This window comes from Leopardus geoffroyi, chromosome A1, assembly GCF_018350155.1.
Source record: "Leopardus geoffroyi isolate Oge1 chromosome A1, O.geoffroyi_Oge1_pat1.0, whole genome shotgun sequence".
Classification (NCBI taxonomy): Eukaryota; Metazoa; Chordata; class Mammalia; order Carnivora; family Felidae; genus Leopardus; species Leopardus geoffroyi.
The window spans coordinates 173379454-173398307 of record NC_059326.1 but is presented as its reverse complement, the minus strand read 5'-3'; the positions used below and the strand labels follow the sequence as shown (position 1 = coordinate 173398307).

General features: G+C 37.7%; 1 protein-coding gene across 7 annotated transcripts in view; it reads right to left on the bottom strand.

Annotated features, from left to right (window-relative positions):
* Positions 1-18854, bottom strand: part of UIMC1 (ubiquitin interaction motif containing 1) — a 117013-nt gene that overhangs the window by 50571 nt on the left and 47588 nt on the right. For 5 of the 7 annotated variants that reach the window (XM_045447486.1, XM_045447502.1, XM_045447509.1 and 2 more), the window contains 5 exons: positions 13278-13402; positions 12427-12532; positions 11397-12130; positions 3263-3327; positions 1167-1243 (listed from right to left, as the gene is read on the bottom strand). In XM_045447486.1, coding sequence (XP_045303442.1) covers positions 1167-1243; positions 3263-3327; positions 11397-12130; positions 12427-12532; positions 13278-13402 — 1107 coding nt within the window. The remainder of the gene's footprint in view (positions 1-1166; positions 1244-3262; positions 3328-11396; positions 12131-12426; positions 12533-13277; positions 13403-18854) is intronic. The other 2 variants (XM_045447489.1, XM_045447518.1) reach the window with 2 other exon arrangements.

The window sequence follows — 18854 nt, the reverse complement described above, 5'->3', positions numbered from 1 at the left end:
AATATAAGCTAAAACAAATTCCTTAAAAAGTAGTGGCTCATTATCACAAAGTAATTTTTCATATTATACAATGATTCAGCTCAAGAGTTCCCTTAGATAATGGGTATCTTAGTTCATTTAAAATTATTTTATGTACCAAGGCGGGGGGGTGGGCAAAATGGGTGAAGGGGAGTGGGAAATACAGGCTTCCGGTTATGGAATGAATAACCAGTACAGCACAGGGAATACAGTCTATGGTACCGTAAAAGTGCTTCAGGGTGACAGATGGTAGCTATGCTTGTGGTGACCACAGCATAATGTATAAATTTGCCAAATCACAAGTTGTACACATGAAACTAGTGTAACATTGTATGTTAGCTATACTTCAATTAAAATAAATAAAATCCCATTAGCAAAAAAAATTTTAATAAGTTTGTTACAATTAAAGCAAAAAAAAATGATTTTGTATGTCAAAATCTATTCATGTACAACCTTGAATGAACATCTCTTGTACCTAAAGTAAGGTACCCCATGTCTTTTCATCTCTACAATTAACAAAAAGCAAAGTACAGTGCTTAACTAGGTTAAATGTCTTATCTGAAATTAAAAATAAGTCAATGACAGAACTGTACACAAAATTCAATTTCTGGACTCCCTCTGCAATGAGTAAATGGCATATAAAATTAGTAAAAGGCTCTGAGAAAAATCTGTTTAATGACAGGCATATTTGAGGAAAGTCCAATTTGGAGAACCCATAAACCAAAATATAAAGTCCTCTTGCCTCTCAATGTACAGTTAAATGCTATTCCTGATGTTTTGCTGCCATATCTGATGAGGCTGGTAAGCAAACAAGTAGACAAAAGAGCCATATTAATTTCAAAACTAAAATAGCTCTAAGTGAAGATGAAGAATCAGAGCCAATGTCCAATAAAAAAGTGAGTGCGTACGTATACGTATGTGTATGTGTGTGTGTGTGTGTGTGTGTATGTGTGTGCATGTATGTGTGCATATATATATGTGTATGTGTATGTGTGTATGTATATGTATATATATGGAGGAGATATACACACATACATCAATCACACATAAACCTCCTGAGAATGGGCTGGAAAAGTCAGAAAAATTAATTGGCACAAAAAGGTAAGATAGCTAAGGATCAGATTGAGTAAAATCAGTAAAGTGCTTACCAGGACACACAGTGATTTCCTCTGCAGAACTCTCTGGCATAAGGACTGAACTTCTCTTACTGGTCAAAGCAGCAATGCTGAAAAAGAACCAAACCTTAAGTGAATCCCAGTGAACCAAATTAGAACACAAGGTCAAAAGCAATGGTGAGTCATTTACAAGGCCACAGGTAATCTATACCTGCCATCTGATACCACTTGCACAACAGGGGAGCAAGGAATTGGTAGTGAAAACTCCAGGTCAGAAATGGGGAAAACAAACATGCTTACAACTCTGGTTGCAGTGAAATCACTGAACCAAAAGAACCCCCTTTTGGAATCTTTACAAAGGAAAGTTGAAGGGTAAGGACTATTTGTGAATACCAAGGAAGACAAAAACTCCACTCCAATGTAAGAATGTCAATGGTGTTTTATAGCCTCCACCTCAGCCTTCTGAAGGTTAGAGATTTGTAAACTCATAAGAGAAAATATGGAGATTCTCCTAACAACACACTAGCTTTTCCCTCACCTTGCAGTTAAATTTCCTCTTTATCTCAAGATGTGGCTTTTTCCAACCAACAAAAAAAAATGTAATTCCAAACTGCCCTATAGTAAAGACCTGTTTCAACCATACAAGTTGAAAAGCTCTTCTGAGAGTAACATAATTATGAATCACTCCCATCAAACTTCTAGTTTATCCTGCTTGTCCATGGAGTGTAATCTCCTTCTGACACAGGAACACATGGATGAGAAATCTGAGCATCTGAGCTACCCTCCTCAGGCTTCACAGAGCTTTATGATTGTTTGATCAAGTATGCAAGAGGACGCTTAAAAACATACAACCCCACATCAACCAAGAACCACAGAGAAGAGAGACTAACCATCACTGGTCCATGATAAATAACTAAATCCTAATAGGAAACCACAAGTGATTTCTCTCTCTAAATAAAACATCTAGTAACATTTGTTATAAACTCCAGCCAGACACAGTTTACTCTGCAGGTAACATTAGGGCTCTATTCAAAGGGTCCATCACAAAACAATTTGCTGACATTTATAAAATGGGCTAATCAATTTGAAGTCAAACCACATTGCCTGCAATTCCAACTCTCTCCTGGTGACAAAGCGTATAATCATTTATTAAAACTTACATCTGCTCTGCACAAGGCTCACCACAACAAAGCACAGGGACCTGCCAGAAGCAGAAGGCCTGCTCCAGTTAAAACCACTTCCAAAATTGTCTTAACAGCAGGAGAATCAAACCAAAACCATTATTCTTCATCTCAGGAAGAAATATCTCCTACTATCAACTTAACCAAAAGCCCAAGAACCACCACCAAATTACAGCAAATGGTAATAGCGCCTCAACTTCCACATGAGAGATGAAGGTCACTCAACACAAAATTAAGCTCTACAGTAATCCCCAAAGGTCAACTACCAGATAAAAGGGAAAAGTAATTGAAAACCTGATCCAGTTGATAATGCAGTTTGTAACCAATCAACCACTATATATTATTAAGGTGACAAAACTTAAGAAGGTAACCCCATCAATCAATCAATCAGCAAGAATAACTGAGGAGGTAATACAAACACAGCAATTTAAGGAAAAAATGAAAGACAGATTAAAAGTGGCAAAGGACAGGAAGTGAGGGTGACACATATTCTCTGTGACCTGAATAATATGAATAATAAAAAACAAGTCTCAAGAATAGCCTTAAAAGATGTATACAATTTGAATATGCAGATAAAATAAGCATAAGGGAATAAAGAAAGAGGACAGGTGGTCTAGAAGGACTAAAAAAATCTAGAGCTTTCAAATTGGCATAGGAAGCTAGAATAGTTAAAAGAGTAGCAGGATGTAAACACTATTCAGGAATGGTATAAATGGGATATGAGCCAAGATGGCTGGACAAAAAAAAAGTCTCTTCCACTCTAATATTCTAGACTTCTATGAGATACATATTTGAGAACTGGAAGATAATAATCTCTCTTGGTTTGTGTTTATAAAGGAGCTAAAAGATCCCTGACAAGCTGTCCCTATACAGTCTCACTAATGTCGTTCATCTCTCTTATTCTGGCACCATCAGAGAATTCAGACACATAACAACATATAAACTTACCTTTGTGAGGCAGGTACAGAGTTTCCTTCTTCAGAAGTTTCTTCAACAAATAGCCCTTGGGAAGACTGTAAAGAAATATATAACATCCTAAATATATAGGCACAGATGAACTGGTTTGTCCTCTATTAAAAAAATAAAATTAATTGCTCAACACTATTAATCAGCAATTAGCAATAAGAATAAAACATTTTACATAAGTAAGTTTCAGTAAAAAGAGCACATCCTATGGAGTGAGAACACTGGGTTTTAGATCCCAAGTGGATCACACATCAACTCTGTAATCTAGGATAAGTCACATCTCAATCTGTTTCCTCATCTTAAAACGGGTATTAATGACGGCCTCACAGAGCATTATTGTGAGAATTTAAAAATATGTATGATGTACTTTGTAAAATGTAAGACATATGAATATTAATTGTGAGTCAAATGAATTATGATTTCAAAAAAGCAATTACAGGAGCGTCTGGGTGACTCAGTCGGTTAAGCATCTGACTTTGGCACAGGTCATGATCTCACAGTTCATGAGGTCAAGCCCTGCATTGGGCTCTGTGCTGTTAGCGTGCAGAGCCTGCTTCAGATCCTCTGTCTCATTTCCGTCTCTCTCTGCCCCTCCCCAGCTTGCACTGTCTCTCTCAAAATAAATAAGTAAACTTAAAAAAAAAATTCATAACAGGGTGCCTGGGTGGCTCAGTCGGTTAAGCATCTGACTTCAGGTCAGGTCCGGGATCTCATGGTTCATGCATTCAAGCCCTGCATCGGGCTCTGTGCTGACAGCTCAGAGCCTGGAGCCTGCTTTGGATTCTGTGTCTCCCTCTCTCTGCCCCTTACTCGCTCTCTCTCTCTCTCTCTCTCTCTCAAAAATAAACATTAAAAAAAATTTTTTTAAATACATAACATCAAAAAAATTATAAAGCTTTTGTTGTGGATAGAGAAAATACAGAGAAAAGCCCAGTTTCCAATGGACATATTCTGTTGCAAAAAACAATGCAATCTGTAAAAGAAGTCTCTCTAAGTACAACCAGGTCATAAAACAGACCATCCCAACAGGAAGGTTATAAAGGTTCCTTTTGCTACAAATCTGCCACTATTGTTTTAATATCTGGCTACAGGGATATCTTTCAAGAAATGTAACAAAAAAGGGGCGCCTAGGTGGATCAGTCGGTTAAGCTGTGGACTTTGGCTCAGGTCATGGATCTCACAGTTTGTGGGTTCAAGCCCCACGTTGGGCTCTATGCTGACAGCTCAGAACCTGGAGCCTGCTTGGGATTCTGTGTCTCCCTCTTTCTCTGCCCCTCCCCTACTCACACTCTGTCTTTCTCTCTCAAAAATGAATAAATGTTAAGGAAAATTTTAATTTAAAAAATGTAACAAATAGGGACTGGATTAAAAAAAGATTATTTTCTATGATTAATAGTAAAGTTGGTACAAATGTCAACTCATTAAATGTAGGTGCACATAAGAGCACAGAAACTTCCCTAAGAGCACAGCTGCCTTAGGGAAATTTCTGAAGAAGGGGCCTGAGCTGTAAGGCTTCTTCCAATAGATATAAAGCTACTGGCTGTAGTTTTCAGGGTCTCCTAACAGGATATAAATAACCTAAACAAGCTAAGCATCTCTGTACCACTCAGGCAAATGATAAAATATACTAAAAAACAGAAATAGCTGAGATGAAACTTCATTCAAAGGAAAGATAAAGCTGTACAATGATCAGGAATGCAATCATCATGAAAAATGAGGGTTAAACAAAACTGACAAAAGGACTAAAATACGACAGCAATAAATAGTCACCTGAGTATTTGTTTGAAATCAGTAGTGACGCAGATTACTAACATTTTTTTAAAAATTTAAAAAGGTAAATACTGACACCTAGTGTCCATTTAGTAGATTCTACTCTCTTAGAAGGACTAGTTGAATAAACTTGAGCTTCAGAATCAATCAAGGCAATTAAGTTAAAAGATACCTGCACCTCTACCTTAGACTAAAAGCATATCTACCTTTCTCAGTGTTTTAATTTTTAATTATTATACGCCTATTATGTGCCAAGCCTACGCAAATCACTTTAAAATGCATTATCTCCTTTAATCCTCATAAGAACCTTGTGAGGCAGAAACTATTATTTTAGAAATGAGGAAAGTGAAACTTTGACAGGTTAAATAATTTACCCAAAATTAGAGTTGGCCAAAAGTGGAGCTGAAATCCGACTCCAAAATCCATGTTCTAACCATTATTGTTATATTGTTTACTCAAGTAATACTCCTACAATCATTTCAACACAGAATCTCAAAAATGTCATTTCAATAAATCATTTCTTCAAGTTTATTTCTTTTGAGAGAGAGTGAGCAAGCGAGAGAGGACGAACCAGCAGGGGAGGGGCAGAGACAAAGGGGGACAGAGGATCTGAAACAGGCTCCACGCTGAAAGCAGAGAGCCCAATGCAATACTCACAAACTGTGAGATCATGGCCTAAGCCAAAGTCGGAGACTAAACCGATTGAGCCACCCAGGCACCCATCAATAAATCATTTTTAATTTCTCAACTTACACCTCTGCGGCAGCATTCTGAACATAGGGGTAAAGTGAGGTTCTTCCAGAATATGAAAATAACATAGCAAAATAAGCAAACAAAACTTAAATACCCAAATCTAATCAAGGTGAACAGGGACACATGATATGAATACAACTTTAAGGAAGCTGTGGCCTAATCAAGACACTGCATTCTGCCTGAAGAAATAACATGTTAATGAAAAAGGGGTGATATGAATCTAAAAAAGAAAAATCCAAAAATCCAAAAATTCAGAATCAAGCAGTGTCATCAACACCATGGCTTGGGAAGTAAAAATTAACAGACACATCATCTGGTCACTATAGAAATGTCTTCTGTTACCAGGTATTAGTAGCTTAGCAGGTCTTTCCATAAACTAGCTGCATCATCCATTAAAATTACTATTTTCTGATTATTATTTTCAGCCTTCCAGATACCTTCATCCTACAAGAAGGCTCAATGGACGGTGAACCTGAATATTCTGGTCACCAAAAACATCTATCTTCCATAATAAATCAGCAAACTGTCATCTGGTGTACAAGTCAGCTTGAAGTTTGACTTGTCAACATCAGTTCTCACACCCCCACATAATCTGGCCATTTCTGAAAAATAAATTCCAGTATCTGGACTGAAAAATTAAGGATCAGACCCTGAAGAGTAGCGACCACATCAATATACTACTCCTCCACCTCCAGGCTGTATGGCCATCAAGATGATCTTTCCATCTTCACTAACAACCTCTCTATTGTTGCTGTGATGCCAGAAACTAGCTATCTGATTCGAAAGCTTTTAAAACCTTCATGTATACTAAAGCAATTTGCCTCAAAGTGAATGTTTTTAAGTCCCTATTTCTAGAAATCTTTTGCTATCTCTATCAACCAAGGAGTCTCGTATATGGGCAGCTCCAGCAAAGTCATAATCAATAGAAAATGTTAAAAAAAATTTTTTTTTAACCTTTATTTATTTTTGAGACAGAGAGAGACAGAGCATGAACAGGGGAGGGTCAGAGAGAGAGGGAGACACAGAATCTGAAACAGGCTCCAGGCTCTGAGCCACCAGCACAGAGCCCGACGCGGGGCTTGAACTCACGACCCGCGAGATCATGACCTGAGCCGAAGTCGGATGCTTAACCGACTGAGCCACCCAGGCGCCCCTCAATAGAAAATGTTTAATAAACATGTAAATTCTTTCTACCCACAGTTCCTAAAAGCAAAAAACCAAGTGGTAAAATTACAACTGTAAGATTTTCATTATTTGCCTATAAAATTTGCAAGTTTGTTTGTTTTGTTTTTTACAGATCCTATTCTGTGTTGGCAAGACTGACCTAGGCATTCTCATACGTTACTGTAAGGAAGGAGTACATATTTGAGCAACCTTTCCAAAACGCAACTTGGCAATAAATAGTAAGACCTTTTTTTATGTTTGCAGCTCTTTAACCCAGAATTTTTCTTGCTCCCTACCCCTAAGGACACTAATTTTAAATAGAACAAAGTTTTACTTAAGAAAGATGTTTATCACAATCAAAATATCTAGCAGTATGAAAAGGGTTAAAATATTATGATAAATTCATAAGCCAGACTATTATGCACTCATTAAAAAAGTGAAATCTACAAATGATTTTAATATAAGAAAATGTGTACATAATGTTAACATAAAAATACAAAAATATAATATTATAGACACTGTACAAAAATAGGTATAGAAGATGAAGGAGTATATCACTAGATGGTAGGACCCTGAATGTTATCAACTTTATTCTTTAAACTTTTCAGGGGGCGCCTGAGTGGCGCAGTCGGTTGAGCGTCCGACTTCAGCCAGGTCACGATCTCGCGGTCCATGAGTTCGAGCCCCGCGTCAGGCTCTGGGCTGATGGCTCAGAGCCTGGAGCCTGTTTCCGATTCTGTGTCTCCCTCTCTCTGCCCCTCCCCCGTTCATGCTCTGTCTCTCTCTGTCCCAAAAATAAATAAACGTTGAAAAAAAAAAAATTAAAAAAAAAATATATTTTAAAAAAATAAACTTTTCAGTATTTTTCAACAGTTCTAAGTGATTTCTAAAATTAATGTTAATGACAGTGACTATATGGATACTTACTAGTTTGTCTGCCTGGTCTCTTTTTTTGCTAAAGACAGTCCATCACCTCTCCCACTATATTATAGCAGTGGACTTAGTCACTTGTAAAATTTGACACAGACCCCACATCAGGCCACAGTAAGCTGGGCTGGTGAAGGCTACTAACCCCAAATGGGCCATAAGTCCTTTCCTAGAATTTGAAATTGGAACTGAAAGAGAATAAATCTCCTATAACCTGCATTTAAGTTTGGAAGCTGTAGGATCAGTGTCTTCCACCTACCATTGTGAAAGAGAAGCCAAGAAAGCCAATATGTAGGGAGAAAAACGAAGCAGATACCACAATATAGCAATTAGATATAGAAAAATTACAGATAACATTCCAGACCTTGTCCAGGCTTAGTTACCATCCTGTTTTAGAATTTATGAGGCACCCTGTTTCCTCATGATAAAGTCCTCTTTTTTTTTTTTTTTTAATATTTCCCATTTATTTTTGAGAGACAGAGACACAGTGAGAGCGTGGGAGGGGCAGAGAGAGGGAGACACAGAAACTGAAGCAGGCTCCAGCCCCAAGCTGTCAGCACAGAGCCCAACATGAGGCCAAACCCACAAACTGCAAGACCATGACCTGAGCCAAAGGTGGACACTCAACCAACTGAGCCACCCAGGCGCTCCGAGATAAAGCCTTCTTTTTTAATTAAACTAGCTTGATTTGATTGCTTGTGGCCAAATAGTACTTACTATCTATAGTATTTGGTGGCCAGGTTCAGGGAAGTTAGAGAACTTCAGTCTGTATAGTGCCCCCATTATCCTTGAGCTGGTACTCATACACTGCTGTTCCAAAGTCGCTGCTTTCAAACCTTAGAACCTGACAAAAGGCTACGCTCTACAACTCTAGTCCCTGGGATTTTCAAGCTAACAACTTGAATTACAATCAATCAGTCAACAAATACAATAAATAAATGTTCATTTATAGAGCTAATTTATTCTCTTAAGGGGAAGTATCTCTGAATTACAAAGAACTAACAAACACGTTATCACAAGCACAATCTAACTTTCCTTTGGAAAAGAGGTAAGTCACTAGAAGAATTGTTAAGAAAAATACTTTCCCTTCCCTTACAGCAATCTTGCCAGAATGTGGATGAAGAAGGCTGCTGAGGAAGAATGATTCCCATAGGTACCCTCAATGAATGCTGTTCTGGTCCCTTAGAGAGAACTACCATTTACTGAGTGCCTATAATCTCCTAAGCATCATACTAGACATTTTACATAATTCACTTTAATCGTTAAAACTACTGTAAGACATGAATTACTATTCTCATTTTACAGATGTAAAACTGAGATTCACAAAGGTTAAATAGCTTGCTCAAAGATATACAGTTACTAAAACACAAAAGTCAAAATTCAAACTGCAAATCCATGTTCTCTACACTATGCTGTGAAATTTCTCATAGCTAAAAAATCATTTCTTGGGGCGCCTGGGTGGCTCAGTCGGTTAAGCGTCCCACTTTGGCTCAGGTCATGATCTTGCGGTCCGTGAGTTCGAGCCCCACGTTGGGCTCTGTGCTGACAGCTCAGAGCCTGGAGCCCGTTTCAGATTCTGTGTCTCCCTCTCTCTCTGACCCTCCCCCGTTCATGCTCTGTCTCTCTCTGTCTCAAAAATAAATAAACGTTAAAAAAAAAAAAATTAAAAAAAAAAATCATTTCTTGAACTCTTATCATAAGAGACAGAATAGGATAACAGCAAAAAAAAACCAAAAACTGAGAGCCCAAAAATAAAAATAGTAACAAACAGCATACGCATAGAAAAGAATACTCCAAATTTAAACTTTCGGTTTATACATTATAATTATATATTGTGTATAATATATAACTATATATATTATAATTATAAGATTGCTTTTATAATATCTAGAGAAAAAATAGAATATAAGCTTTGATATATAATACAATCTAGATATATCAGAAAAAAAACTGAAAAGGCAACCTAAATGTTCCCAAATAGGCGATTGTTTTTGGTAAATTATAGAAAACCACCACAAGCAAAATAAAAAATATACCATCATGTGGGGGGGAAATAAACTGGAAAACTACCCTTCCTATTAAAAAGGACCACTTCCTCTAATATGTAAAGGGTGCCTACAAACCACTAAGAAAAAAACTGTTGAAAAAGAAAAATGCCCATAAAATCTAAACAGCCAGAAGAGGAAATATAAATGGGTTTCAACTGCACACACAATAAAAGAAGAGCAATTTAAGACTGTATTGAGATAGTATTTTTCATTCCTCAGATTGGCAAAGATCAAAAAGTCCTAATAGTACTGATTTGGTATGGTTAAGGGAAGCTGGTACTCATACACTGCTGTGAGTGTAAATTTATACAACATCTATGGAAGGCAATTTGGCAGTAGCTAACAAAACTGTAAATGCATATATCCTTTGATCCACCAATTATATCTACAAGAAATTATGCAAATATCTCCCATGTGGATGAAACATCTTCATACAAGAGTAATCAGTGCAATAGTGTTTGTAAAATATCAGAAACCTAAAAGTCAACCAATAGGGGCACTGGATAAAATTCATCCATACACAGTGTATTACTCATCCAAAATAAGGAAGAAATTCCTTATGTACAGTTATGGAACAATCTCAGAAATATTTCAATGAAAAAAGCAAGGTGCAGAATAATGTGTAGAGTATGGAAAAAGAGTATGTATACTCATTTGCTGGTACTACATAAAATATCTTAGAAGAATACACTGGAAGCTAGCAATATAGGTTGACTTGAGGGAAGGGACCTGGTTGGCTGGGGAAGGGGATAAGTGACAGACTTTTCATTGACATCTTTTTGAATTCTGGGCCATGTGAATATTATTACCTATTCAAAAACTTAACTTTTTAGAAATAATAAAATTTTAAAACACAAAGTATAAATTATGACACATCCATATAATAATGTTTTCAAATACACTTAATGAATCAGAAAAGATTTAAGATAAACTATTAAGTAGGGAAAAGAAATAAAGCTTATACACAAGAGTCTTCATTTTGTTGAAAAATTTAAAAATAACATGTTAAAATGCACAGAAATAATGATGATTGCCTCTTGGCACTGAGATTATGGATAATTTTTTTTCTTCCTTACACTCTCCCGTACTTTCCTAATTTTCCATAGTGAGCATGTGTTACTTTAAAATCAGGAAAAGGGGCGCCTGGGTGGCGCAGTCGGTTAAGCGTCTGACTTCAGCCAGGTCACGATCTCGCGGTCCGTGAGTTTGAGCCCCACGTCGGGCTCTGGGCTGATGGCTCAGAGCCTGGAGCCTGTTTCTGATTCTGTGTCTCCCTCTCTCTCTGCCCCTCCCCCGTTCATGCTCTGTCTCTCTCTGTCCCAAAAATAAATAAACGTTGAAAAAAAAAAATTTTTTTTAAATCAGGAAAAAAGACCACAAAAAGAACAAATAGCTATAATTCTTGTTTAATTTGTGAATAAATCATCCTTAATCACAGCATCACTGACCCTTACCTGACCATGACTGGTTGTTGGTTCTTCCTCCAACAAAAGTTTCTCTTTCAAGCTTTTAATTGGGCTTTCTTGGAAATCCTTGGTTTTTGAGTGCCAGACAGATGCCCTAGACTCCTGCCTCTCCTCTTTGTCTTCATCTCCCATATCTTCTGAGATGTCTTCATTTTTTTCACTAGCCTGATCTCCTTGGCCACATTCATTCTGGATCAGAGAAGGAGGTCTAGGTAACACTGGTTCCCCAAACCCTTTTTTTTTAAAGAGCTGACTCTGAGCCATTTTTAGGCTCTTCTGATAAACCTCCAACTGGCAGAGAATGACCTTGGTATATTGGTTAGGGTCTACTCCAGCAGGGCAAAATGGAATACCCCAGAAGTAGTGCACAGTGCCCCCAACATCGAGACCTTTGGCATCTGCTTGGGTAAGCAGACAGTGCCTAGATGTGTCCCCCCTACCCTGGGCAGCTTTGTGAAAAGCACAACCCCTCCCAGTACTTTCCTGTGGCTTCCCACACTGTGTGTGCTCAGCCAAGTGGCCAATACATCTGTCAAAACATTTAACGTTCTCATTCTCAAACACTGGCTGGCTTGACTGATCCCAGCTTCCTGAGCTGCCAAAGACCGGCTCCTCTTCAGTGTTTTCAGTGTGGTCCCAAGGCTCCTCTCTTTCCTCAGCCTCGTTTCCCTGACTGATATGTGAGCCTTTAAACAGTGATGGAGGTACCAGCTGCCATATGCCTGTAGGTATTTGAGAAAAAGTAGGGCTAAGGACAAACTGTTCTTCGTTAAGAGGGCTTGGTAAGTTATCACTTACCAAGAATTACATAATGTGGGTAAAAGGCTCTTCTTTGTGCTTAATCAAATGTTGACTTCCTTGGAGATAAAAGTATGCTGGATATTAGTGAGATCTCAACTACTTTCAGATTTAACCTCTTTAATACCACACCAAAGGGATTTGGGGCATTTCTATATATCTACTCTCAGCATGAGAGTTATACTTGATGAGAGGGAGGAGTCAGAACAGGGAGACATGCCTTCAGTGGTCCCAGAGTCTGTGGTTTTCTCTTGGTGGGACTGTGAAGATGGTCCAGTTGCCAGAGGTCGAGATTTGGTAGCAGAAGCATCAGAAGGCCGGCAACTCTGAAACAAGTGATCCCACACCAGACCAGGTTTATTATTAAAATAGCTATACATGAAGGGTCACAGGAAGGACAAAATGGGGAGGCCACTGTCCCTAAGAGATTCTCCTTTCCAAAATGCAGATGCTCAATTCAAATGACTTCTACAATGTGTACTGAATGCCTACTATGTGCAAAATGCTATACTAGATCACTATACTATACCCTTTTCTATTATAGAGACGTGAATGACATAAAGGATGGCTCAGGACCTCCTACTGGCAAATAACCTTCACATTTAAAATAATTTCAACCATACATACTCAAATCACAATTTAGTATTTGAAAAAATTTTAATTGCTCATTCTTTCTTTCCATAACTCACTTCCAGTTTCTCATTGCCTTTGCTCTCCCCAAAAAACAGGGGAAGTAAGCACCTCATCTTGCTTCCTTTTGATTTCTTGGGACTTGGTAACTCTTTTCGGAAGCTGCCAACTACTATGATCCTCTTAAACCATATACTGAAAATCTTGTGGGGTGGAAGAAAACTCTTTCATTTAAATTAACAAAACACTTCAAATTGGATTCACCAACAATTCAACAAACACTTTAAAATTATTATGGGAAATATTTGTTAGTTGAAAACCTTATGAACTACTACAGCGAGTTCCTAATGCAACTGTAATACTGCAGAAGTAAAAAACAAAAACAACAAAAAATTAACTTCTGATCAACCCTCACAAACTTTTCGAACATAGCATATTTACATTCAGGCTTTCTGCAATGGCTTTCCTCAAGAGTTCCTCTTCTTCCTCCTCTTGGCTGTTCATCTCCCTAGCTTCCTGCTCACTCATTTTGAGAGCCAGAGCAAACTGTTCTTCTTCTGTCATTTCTGTAAGAGGATAAGACAAAAAGAGGAGAGGAACAGCACAAACACTGAATAAGCATGGAAGCAAGAAAACAAAATTATTAAACTTTTCGAGTGAAAACACTACAGACCATTTAGTACAATTTCATAATCTTACAAATGAGGGGGGACGCCTGGGTGGCTCAGTCAGTTAAGCGTCTGACTTCAGCTCAGGTCACGATCTCATGGTCTATGAGTTTGAGCCCCACGTTCAGCTCTGTGCTGACAGCTCAGAGCCTGGAGCCTGCTTCGGAGTGTCTCCCTCTGTCTCTGCCCCTCCCCCACTCACACTCTGTCTCTCCCTGTCTCTCAAAATTGAATGTTAAAAAAATTAAAAAAAAAAAAAAATCTTATAAATGAGGAAAGACCTAAACGTAAGGTATTGGCCAAGAAAAACAGCAGTTGTTTCAGTAAAAATCCTGGGTTAACTAGACTGTAAACTCCCATAAAGGCAGCATTTTTGCCTACTTTGTTCACTGTTGCATAAAAGAGTGCCTGGCACCTGACAGAAACTCAACAAATATTTGGCAAATGAATGAAAAAATTAAAAAAACTGGCTCCCATTCCAGGACTTTTTGCTACATATCACATTGCTTTGTGCTCAACACTCAACCAGAAGAATCTTATTCTTCAAAATCCTCTGATTTACCCAGTAGAAAAGAACATCCCTAGTGACCAGAATGTGATCTCCAAACACAATTTCCCATTAAAAGCAACTAGGGTATCTTTGAGAAAGGTACCATGGCTGATATAAAAGTACAGTGGCTGATTCCAAGTCTGGAGCAAGAAATGTAAAAAAAAAAAAAAAAAATTAGCTAGAATATCTGTTGCAAGCAAGGTATCTATCAGACGTTACTAAGGTCATATCAAAAGAACTTAATAGCCAACTTTTAAGTTGGCCAAAAATTGAACAATTGGCCAAAAAGTGAACTGGAAAATCAGTAAGAATAATGAATACAATGAACTAAGATATTAAATGTGTTTAAATCTATGAGTTCATAATGACACTCAGAAAATAAGGCATCAATTCTAACCAAATTATAGAATTAACACAATCCCAATCAAAATCCCAACAAGCTTGATTAATGGAACATAATAGAAAATTCAGAAATAGATGCACACATTGATTTTCGACAAGAACAAGTTTTTCTTTTTTTTTTTAATTTTTTTTTTAACGTTTATTTATTTTTGAGACCGAGAGAGACAGAGCATGAACAGGGGAGGGGCAGAGAGAGAGGGAGACACAGAATCTGAAACGGGCTCCAGGCTCTGAGCTGTCAGCACAGAGCCCGACGCAGGGCTCGAACTCACGGACCGTGAGATCATGACCTGAGCCGAAGTCGGACGCTCAACTGACTGAGCCACCCAGGCCCCCCAAGAACAGGTTTTTCAACAAACAGTGCTAGAACAACTGTATATCCATGAAAAAAATTATCCTCAGCTCTGACCTCATACTAATTACAAAAATTAACTCAAAATGGATCACACAACTAAATATAAAAGCTAAAACTATAAAAATTCTAGAAGAAAACCTAAGTGAAAATCTTTGTAATCTTGGGGTAGTCAAAGATTGCTTATACAAGACCCAGAAAAAAAAAAGCATACAAGAAAAAAATGGACCTAATAATAATTTAAATCTTAAGAATAAAAAGGTAAGCCACAAAATGGGAACACATATTCACAACACACACACACACACACAATCTGATAGGGGTGTCTGGGTAGCTAAGTTGGCTGAGCATCCAACTCTTGATTTCTGCTCAGGTCATCATCTCACAGTCATGAGATCCAGCCCCACGTCAAGCTCTGCACCGAGCACGGAGCCTGCTTACGATCCTCTCTCTCTCTCTCTCTTTCCCCCTGCCCCTCTCCCCCACTCATGCACTTTCCCTCTCTCTAAAATAAAAAAAAAGAAAAGAAATAAATAAAATCTGATAAAGAACTTACATCCAAAATATACAAAAAATTCCTACAATTTAATAAAACAAGCAATCTAAATTTTAAAATAATAAGCAAGGATTCTAAACAGATACTTCAGAAAGGAAAATACTGGAATGACCAATAAGCACACGAAAAAATCATTAGTCATCAGGAAAATGCAAATTAAAATGCAAATTAACATGCTACTAGAATAGCTAAAGTGAAAAAATTCCTATCAAAATCACTAAATCATTTAAAAATTTTTGATTACATCATTTATGTTCAATTTAAGAGAAACAAGAACCATATAATGCACAAATCTGAGATCTTTGTAATACTGTTTTTCAAAACACCCTATTCCCTAAAGGTTCTGGAGACATGAGGCTTTGCTACATTAACTGAAGTATTCTCCAGATTCTGCCCTCTTGCTACACCATTAGAATAAGAACTTTAATATAGTAACATAGTATGATTCTGTTTTCTAATATACAGGAACTCTAGAGGCAGACTGCCTGGGTTTAAATCTTGATTTTACTTCTTTAGTGTCTAGATTTCAGTACCTTACTTATCCTGTATACCTAGACACTGGTGCTGGTCTTTGATAATCTCCCTCCCTACTTTACTTTGCTTCTTTTAATCTGCTGTGGACATGCATGTAGAGTAAATATACTCCTGACTTTAGGGATTGTCAGATAAATACCATGATTCCGTAATACTTGTTTTAGGTCGCACATACATAAACTTGAGGTAGTAATATTTAAGGCTGTTATGAGAATTAATTTAATACATGTAGAAAGCTTAGAATAGTACTTGGCACATAGCAAGCATCCAATAACTGTTAATTATTATTAATTAATAATTAAATAATGCATTGTCATTATATATTATTTAAAGAAATCCAAAACTTCAATTCAGATTATCAGTCATTTTACATATATTTTACTGACAGCATACAACCACATAACTTGACAAAGCCACCATTACATATTTAATTTAACCACAATCAGAATTAGTTATTGTCTTTCGCTAGTACCATCTCTTATTTTCACACAGCAACCATGATCTGAGACTAAAATCCAAGAAGCATCACTGTTGACTAGGATTCATTTTACCTGACCTCTCACCTATAGAAGAATCCAACCACTAGAAGAAAGGGAAAAACAAACTTTTTTCTGGGAGCATACACCTTTAAGGAAAATATCAGCAACTGTCAATCTTAGAATCTCCAAATGAATGGACTTGCCCAGATTATCAAATGATTCTGCTAAGCTAAACACACAGTAGTGCACAATTTGTATAAAGCTGATTATGCTGATCATAATTTATGATGATTAACATCTCCCAACATTCAGGTTAGCCTCCCACTGAGACATACAAACAGGCTGTTAACGATCCAGATCACAAATTTAGATAGTACATCAAGAGAACCTGTGTAATTTGGGGGTATTTGAAATGGCTGAAAGGGAACATTTCATATAAAAGAAAATAAGATAAATCATTTTCGCACCCAAATCTTTTCCTAAGAACTTTATTTTCCAAAACAGATATAGCTCTGTACTGTAGTGAGGCTGATATACCTATATATTGCCAGTTACAGTGTAAATGTGTAAAATACTTTTGAAAGGCACCACGTAACCCCTATAGATGTGCATTCTCAAACAAAGTGATATGACTTCTAGGAAATGACCCTAGGAAGTCACTGAAGAGAAGCAGAATACACAAAAAGATGTCCACGACACTAGCATCTATAAGAGCACTGACTTAAAAACAGACAATGGTTAAGTAAACTATGGCATGTTACATGTTTTCACTCATATGTGGATTCTGAGAAACTCAACAGAACACCAGGGGTAGGGGAAGGGGGGAGAAAAAGTTACAGAGAGGGAAGGAGGCAAACCATAAGAGACTCTTAAATATTGAGAACAAACTGAGGGTTGATGAGGGGTGGGGGGAGGAGAAAGTGGGTGATGGGCACTGAAGAGGGCACCTGTTGGGATGAGCAATTGGTGTTGTATGGAAACCAATTACAATAAATTTCAGAAAGAAAGAAAGAAAGAAAGGAAGAAAGAAAGAAAGAAAGAAAGAGAAAAGAAAGAAAATAATAAAAACTATGGCATGTTAACTCAAGAGACTCAGATGTTGTTATCAAAATGCTAATTGCAAAGACATACAAAAATGATAAACTGTACAAAAGTCAAATGAAAAACTATAATGGAGACAACACAACCAACTTCTGGCTCCTTCTGGTAAGGAGCTTAAAAGTTGCCACTCTGTCCTAACAAGAAGTGAAAATCTCTTCAGAGACTAAAAAATCAACAACTCTTCTTTGATCCATGAGGGAAGAACACAGGGCAAACAACTGCCCCCAAGATAAAGAGATGGAGAGGGGAATACAGGGAGTCATGGTTTATCAGAGCAAGAGATTCAACAGCAGAAACCGCCACAGAAACCAGTGCCAGGGTATAAAACTATAAACCATAATTGACAAATTACTGGAGGCTCAGTGCATAGAAGTCTGAGTGTTAAAAACTCCACAGGAACTCCATCATAGCAACCACCCCACCCCAAAGTTTGTGAACTTTACCTCCAAGGGCTCAACTAGGTTCTCACAATAAAAATAGCAGAAATTTCATCTTGAGCATCCAACAGACGGAGAGAAAAAGGAAATAATTTGAAATATGTCAGAGTGCTCCCTTCTTTTTAAGAAGGTCTGCCCTAGGTCAAACTAGTTAACCAGAGCCTACAATGACAGGGGTATTATCTGACCTGTAAGAAGGGAAAGTACAAAATTCCAACCTTCTCTAGCCATCTTGTCCCACATAAAGGAAGTGAGGGGAGAAAAACTGAGAAATACTTACGAAGTTCACAGTACAGAGGCACAGATTCACTGACAGACTGAGACCTAACCACAGAACTATAGAATACTTTCCCATGGGGCACTTGCATGGCTCAGTCAGTTAAGCATATGACTCTTGATTTCGCCTTAGGTCATGATCTCACTGCGAATTCATGAGTTTGAGCCCCGCATCGGGACCTGTGCTGACAGTGTAGTGGGATTCTCTCTCCCTCTCTGCCTTTCCCCTGCTCACTCTCTCTCTCAAAATAAATCAATAACGTTTAAAAAAAAAAAAGATTATAGAATACTTTCCCTACTTCCACACCTTACCAACATGTTACCAAAAACCCATTCATAACTATTTCTTTCTACCCAGTACATCATGTCCAGCTATCAAGTAGAAATTACAGGGGCGCCTGGGTGGCTCAGTCAGTTGAGCATACAACTCTTGATTTTGGCTCAGGTCATGATCCCAGAGTCATGAGATCAAGCACCACGTGAGGCTCTGCACTGAGCATGGAGCCTGCTTAAGATTCTCTCTCTCTCCCTGGCACCTCTTGCCCCTCTCCCGCATGTGTGCTCTCTCTCCAAAATTAAAAAAAAAAAAAAAACCTAATTAAAGAAGTGTTTATATACAAGGCATAATAAAAGGCATAAAAACACAACTTGAAGAGACAAAGT